The 7,184-nt window shown below is 35.9% G+C and overlaps 1 protein-coding gene across 1 annotated transcript in view; it reads right to left on the bottom strand.

Moving 5' to 3' along the window:
• Positions 1 to 1,574: 1,574 nt before the first annotated feature.
• Positions 1,575 to 7,184, bottom strand: part of LOC108632791 (broad-complex core protein isoforms 1/2/3/4/5) — a 25,699-nt gene continuing 20,089 nt past the window's right edge. Inside the window, exons 7-9 of the mRNA XM_018037585.2 lie at positions 5,752 to 5,971; positions 3,508 to 3,622; positions 1,575 to 3,073 (exon numbers count right to left, since the gene is read on the bottom strand). Coding sequence (XP_017893074.1) covers positions 3,022 to 3,073; positions 3,508 to 3,622; positions 5,752 to 5,971 — 387 coding nt within the window. The 3' untranslated portion in view covers positions 1,575 to 3,021. The remainder of the gene's footprint in view (positions 3,074 to 3,507; positions 3,623 to 5,751; positions 5,972 to 7,184) is intronic.

Consider the following 7,184-nt stretch of genomic DNA (forward strand, 5'->3'; position numbering starts at 1 on the left):
AAATATTTATTATCTCTATCAGTTTTATCACACGGTAACTATTTATGTAGAAATCTTTCTTTGGGGAAATAAATCATAGATTAAAATAATAAATCTATTGATGCATCACTTAGATCGCGTTCCAGAATCTGTGAACGATTTTTATACTACGAATTCATTAGGTCTTTTGAAATACTCAAAAATGCATTATTCTTTTCATTTCTAAAAAGGTTGGAACATCGTGAGAATAGAATTCTGAACTTGTTACGTGTTGAATTTTCAAAATGATCTCTCGTTAATCAGCGCCACTTTCCACTCTAATTAGGGATACAAATTGATTGAGGAAATTGCTTGGCCGACAGCGAAATTACTGGACAAGTTAGAAGATTCGTCCGTTTATCGAAAGCCCTCATTGGCGACTCTGTTTAGTAACAATTGGAGTCTAATGGTATATAAATATTTTCAACTATCGTGCATCTGTTTATCGTAAATCGCCGATGAAAGTGTTTCTCCAGACGACCAAACAATTTGTCGAGCCTCGCATTTTTTCTGTGTACCGAATAGTAGATTTGTCAGCAATTTCCTGGGTGAACTAAAGGGTAATTAAATTTGGTATAAGAACAGATTAAGACAGATTACGAAATGAAGAGAAGTTGGAATTACATCAGTAATATTCGCTGTCGGCCCCAACGTTTACCGAATCAATCTCAATTAATATGACTAATTAGATACAACTACTTAGGCTTAGATAAATCTATGTAAGGCATGGAGTATATCATCTCGTTATCTGGTATCTAGATTATTCGTATATTATTATAAATTTTCTGTTGTTTCTCTCTCACGCACGCACACACGTCCCCCTTCTCGCGGTCACGGTTTTCTCTCTGCTCGACGAAGAACTCATTCTCCCCCTTGGGTCGCATGGTAATCTTCGCAACATTCTCTCACTCCTTTTGTTCAATTTAAAATTCGTTAACAAATCTCTAAACTATTCTCGATTTACCTTTTTTTTTTATGTATTTTCTCGTTTGTTAGTTTTTACTTTCAGTTACGTTCGATCGAGTTTCAATTTACATTTCATTTATTTTCAACTAATTAAAACCGTCCTCCGCGGTGATCTGCAGTTCGAACCCACCGCGTATTGATTTTTCTTTTTAATTGTCCAGCGAGTTGTTAGTTTCTCACGCCTCCACGCGATTCACGGTAGAACAGGCATTACCACCTATCCTAATTCACCGTGAGGTCGATTAACCACGATGATTACCCATGAAAAATCACAAGAAAAAACGTGTGGACAAGTATACGTGTACTGAATTACATCCACCTCTGCGACTTCTATATTAATCGTTCGCTTAGGATTAAGAGTTCCGTGAATCCTCTGCTTCCCTAAGTAAATTAGCTCGTTGATCAATGAATAATTTGTCGGTTTATCTAATACTCGGTAATTAACAATAATTAAAGCTGGTCGAGATGCGCAATCCATTAATTATTCGTTAATTATATCCGTTATTAAACGTAACCATCCATCACAAAGGTTTCTGTGTCTTTCGTTAATTCTAATTCATTAATCTTATTATTACTATTATTATTACTTTATTAATCAACTGTCGAGTGTAAATATTTGAAGAAACGGATCATGTAATTCTGTATGGATTGAACAATTCTCTTACTATTTCAACAGGTAATGTTACCACTGCACCTTCTTCACATTAAGTTGTTAAATACCACGCGTTCCTACTTCGTGTTGAACGTTCTTTCTTTCAACGCTTTCGCCCGGAGCATACCGTGCCTCGATTATCTTTAGAAGCGAAGTAAACTAACCAGATGTTAAATCAATTCGTGCTTCCAACATCCTAAATAAATCGTTCAACACCTCTCAAAGAGTTACTACCATTATCGCTCGCGAATCGGAAAATCACATTTTTCTCATTGATAAAATCCCTCCCCTGTTCCTATTTTATCTTCCGTTAATCTCGCGTCCTCTTCAGTAGTTAATGATTGCTTTTCACTATCTCCACCAGAAACGATATTTGTTAAACACGTCAATATTTCTTTTTAAAAATCTGTTTACTCTGCAATTAAACGCGCTCTTCAAATTCCACGATACTTCTCGTTAAACTTTATTTGCAATTTAATTCATTTTCTTTTTTCGGAAATTGTTTTAACCGGGTAAGTTTAAATCCCGATTATCGCTGATGAAAGTTAAATATTTTAAGTCCGTTCTGAATTTCAAAGTTAACGTTGAAGATCCGATTCAGATTAGAAAAGTTCTTGCGCGGCGTAAAGTAGTTTAGCTGATTACGCGCAAGCTTTTTAAGCGATTCCAATGGTAACATGGGAATTGACGCGTCGGTTTCGGGTTTAATTGCCAACACTGCCCAAGCATTCTAAATCTGTCTCGTCGATCATCTCGTATCATTTGATATCCTAAACTAATTAACGAATTAATCCTATAATGGTTTTAGTTGTCGAAATAATTCGGACATCGTTCAATCAATCTCCAAAGTAATTCGACCAGCCATTGATCCCATGAAATTTTGTATACTCCCAAAACAGCGATCCTTTCAATAATCCAAATCAGCGATTCTCAATCTGACGTTTGATAATAAAAATAAATGCTGAAATGAATAGCTTTCATGATTTTCAATATCGAAGCAATCTACTAAATATCAATTTGTTATCTAAAATTCGCTGACAACTTCATACGTTCTAATCGAACCTGCTGATGAAATTGGAAAACATGCACAGTTTTCGTTAGCATGGCAGCCAATAGATTAATCGGTAACAACGTGAAAAAATGGTAGGTAAAAAAATCGCTGATTCAGGCTAAAGAGAACGAGACGTGGATTAGAGCCAGACAGTTGCTAAGGGCAAAAATAAATTGGGAAGATATCGAAAAGCTGACGGTCCAAACGAGGACGAGAAGCTGGACGATTATCCGCAAGTCGCAATTCAGAGTCGCAAGAAGCCCTTTAGAGAGTCGAGTGAACGCTGCGAAGTTCTTCGAACGTTGCTGCACGTTCAACGCGCCCTTATCACCCCTCACTTATCTTCAGGATTCGCTCTCGGTGATCTTTCTGTTTCTTGTCTTTCACTGCGAACAGATATTATCAACCCTCCAAATTTGTTCCCTTCCGTTATCAGAAACCCACTTTCCCACCCTGAAAGCTTTTTATTTCTTTAGTTCGGAAAATTTCTACAATTTTAGATTTACTAGAATTTGAAACGTTTGATTCATTTTTTAAATGCGAACACGTAGCTTCCCATTGCATGCTCAATTAACATACCAATTAATCAAAGAGAATTAAATGTCTCTCGCTGAGAAGTACGGCAAACGATGTAATTGAATAGACCTGTTCATGAAATGGGACCCTTCATATTTCTAACAAAATATTTCGACGGAGGAAGGGAATGGTTTTATTTAACGAAGAACAATAGATCTTGCTAAAAGACGTAATAGAGGGTTCACTTTACAACTGAGAGAAACGGAAGCGGAGAGGAATAAATCGTAAATTGAATCGGACTCACCAAATGTATCTAATAGATTTCATCTTGAGTGCCGTTGAGTTCTCCTTGCACTTGTAAGCCAACACCTGCTTCACGCTGCTCACGTCGACCGTAGGAAACCTCGACGTCACGTAGGCTTTAAAATTCCAAATGAAAAATGTACTTTCACCAAACGTAAAAAAAAAACTCGATATCACCGCTGCCGATGCTTGTTTCAATCCATTTTTATTCGTATTGCGAATGCATGGAATCATAAATCAGGGAATGTTTAATGGGAAGCTTTTCAACAATTTTACGATCACTTTTACACTTTTTGTTGAAAACAATATGAGGTACGTCGAAACCGTCATGAAACGAAACGAATGAAAAATTCGCAACCGTTCCAATGATTAAAATATGAAACTAAGAGTATAAAACGTTTCGAACGTAAACGAAATATTGCGCCAGTACAAATACAGATGTGAACAAGTTCATTACCCCTGAGTGCAGTTTTAAATTTCATAAAGACTATCCGTGTTATGTGAAGCTGAGAGCTTTTTAAAATATCATTTGTATTCTTCCCTATAAATTTCTTTCTCTTTGATTTCTCTGTTTAACACAGCTATAAATGAATTTCCATTCCGCATAAAATTGCTAGTATTTGATTATACGTATCGTATATTGTTTCAAAGATCCTTAGGATGGAACGGGAAAATCAGCTTACGACGTTACCAAGTTCCACTACAGTTTCCTTTGAGACAACTACAGACACTCGAATCGATGTTCCAATGCAATTAGCAAATCTCAAAATAGAAGAGGAGTAAATATGGAAATTGGGAGAAAATTAGGTTTAGCCAATCATTTGATCAATTCCGTTGGGAACACGTAAGCCCGACGAGCGTGCTTTTCTGTGTTTCTTTGATCGTCGACTGTCGATCACATCAAATCGGCTCTTCCAAATCTTTTCATTTTCGAGCTCGTCTTCTCTTGATGGATTGTTCGTTGGTTTGGTATGAAATATTTTTCGTGGAATAAGGAATGTACGTAAGAAAGAACCTCTCTGACGTCGTGAAAACAGACGTTTTGTCATGTTCTAATGAATCTGGCACAAACAAGAAATATTCATCAACGACTTCCCTTTAGCTCTCTTATCCGACGGGAATTCCTCTACTTCGAGGAATCTTTTCAATCGTGGGAGTAGATGGAAGTCAGAGGCAACTCAATCTGGCGAATAAAAGTAGACACGGACAATAAGTCGTACCTTAATTCCTTGAATTCCCTTATAAAATCGAATTTGCATTTGAGTTCTGATCGGTTATTTCTTACAGACAATTCCGTCACGTGCAGGGTGTAAAAATTTATTAAAACCAGATGAAATTTGGATTTCAGATTCTTCTAATCAAATTTTCTTTTTATGATGGAAACATATGTAGGATCGATCAACCGACTCGCAAAGAGAAAAGTGAATCTTAATACCAGAATGCTTTGAATAAGTATCCAATAAGCTCTTTTTTGTTTATTTCGATATTTTCACAGCAGGAGGAGGTCAGGGAATAAGTAGATCTCCAAAGTGGGCGATTTTAAATACTGAAATTCACAAGCGTCCTATTTTCGAATCGAGTGAACGTTTGGACACCGGTGAAAGTATAGTCAGAACTTTATTTTTGGATATCCTGTGTTTACTCCGTGCTTCTGTGTACGCGTACCTTGCGTTTCTTCCCTATGTTCCAATTGTTCCCCGAAATTCCAACAGGATTAATATGACAAGATGATTTACTGTCGGATTCCCTTTTTTATTTTAACTCGCGTTAAACGTGTGTGTATAAATGTTGGTCTGACTCAGTGTTCTGTTATGCATAAAACGATATTTACAATCGTGGGATGCAAAAATTTCCATTATTAAAATAAGCACTGAATTTATGATTGTAGTTTACCATAACATATCATTTATCTTAGGGATACACCCTCGAAAGCTTTACCTAGAATCTCAATGATACATACATAATAAAATGTAGTACGTGAGCTATCTGCGAATATCTCCCTCTGCAGTTTACGGTATACATAAAAAATTATCCGATAATTGAGGTGACTGTTTTGACATTGTTAAAAGATTTTTACTTTGTCCTACTCCTACTCGTAGAAAATATCCTATTTCAATTATCGCCGATGTGAAAATAATAATGACACGAGCGAAGTTCCCTTGTTAAGGGAAAATAGATCAGACAGTGGGTCAACGGTGACTTACGAGAGTTAAATTAAGAAGTACTGACGATAATAAATACTTACATATGATAGCCTGTACTTTAGTCTTATCTAGCGCAGGTTTCACGGGTCTCTCGGTGGCAGTTCCAGCCCGGCTCCATCGTTGTCCCGTGACCGAACAAGTAGCAAGCTCGGTGGGGCTGAACAAAATCGCAGCCAGACCGCGCGTCAATTTTCTGTAATCACTCCATTTCACAGCCCTTAGTTGTTCCTCGCAAACTGCTATTCCCTCGCCCAGATGTACCTACCGACGACGACACAGGCTTATCAAAATTATTTTAAGAGACATCATCCTCCTAATAAAAAGAAAAATGAAAAGTATAGAATAGGAGAATGGAGTGTATGTCGTCGAGGTTTATTTCCATCGCGATATTCATAGCGTTCTAATTTAATCACGATTGTTACTTATTCAAATGTTTATCAACGTTGGTTGCGTTTGTGACGGAACTTTTAATTAACTCAAATTTATTAAGCTATGATGTGAACATGAATCGAGCCACCCAAACAGGAAACTAACCAACTCCAGTACATACCTGGAAATTTCTCAATTACAGTATTACGAACGTGGAACTTGTGTAAAACGCAATGATTAACTTCCGCGGAGTTGATTAGTTTAATCTGTGTGTCTCGAATAGAAAGACGTGAATTTAAACTCGTCATGGACATGTAATTTAATGTACATAAATTGTAATGCTCAAGGATGAGATATAATTTAAAACGTGACTTCTATCTTCGAGGGGAGATAAAGAGAATAATTTATAGGAGAATATGTATCATGGAATTACTATAATATTGTAAACGAGTAGAAACGGGTTTCGTAATGGGTATAACTATAACGAGAAAGTAATGTTAGAAGTAATAAACGTTTTGAGCGTACTGTTATCTAATAGGATCAGCCGAATAAAATTAGATGAGACGATAAGAGGACCGTGAGAATAAAATATGGGAATGTGGAACGCTCTCGTAAATCAATAACGACAATTAGAAAATAAAAGAGAAATTCGCGGATTTGAAGTATATATGAATGGTATAAAAATATGTATGAGGCAAACAGGGTGTAATAATTGCAGACGCAATTGAGGAAATGAAAGGACTTGTTTGATAAGGAAATATAGATAGCAGTGTTAATTTTAATAATTTAAATGATAATTATTAAATTATTATACAGTAAAACATTTATGGTATCATTAAATAAATGATTTCAATTTTCTCATAAATGCATAAAATGTATAATAGTAAATATTTAGAGAATGAGCAAAATATTAATTTGCGGTATTTACTTTTGAATATGATTGTTCTTTATTAATTGAAACCGATATGACGTATACCACCGCACGTTGAGTATAGTGTATGATTAAGGATGTATAGGCTATATACTTAAACAATACTAGCATGTTGAATTTGTTATTATAGATTCCTATTACTATTAAAAAGCTACCTGCAAAATTTTAAATCAA

This window comes from Ceratina calcarata, unplaced genomic scaffold (assembly GCF_001652005.2).
Source record: "Ceratina calcarata isolate Rehan_Ccalc_2016 unplaced genomic scaffold, ASM165200v1 scaffold174.2, whole genome shotgun sequence".
In the NCBI taxonomy this organism is placed as follows: Eukaryota; Metazoa; Arthropoda; class Insecta; order Hymenoptera; family Apidae; genus Ceratina; species Ceratina calcarata.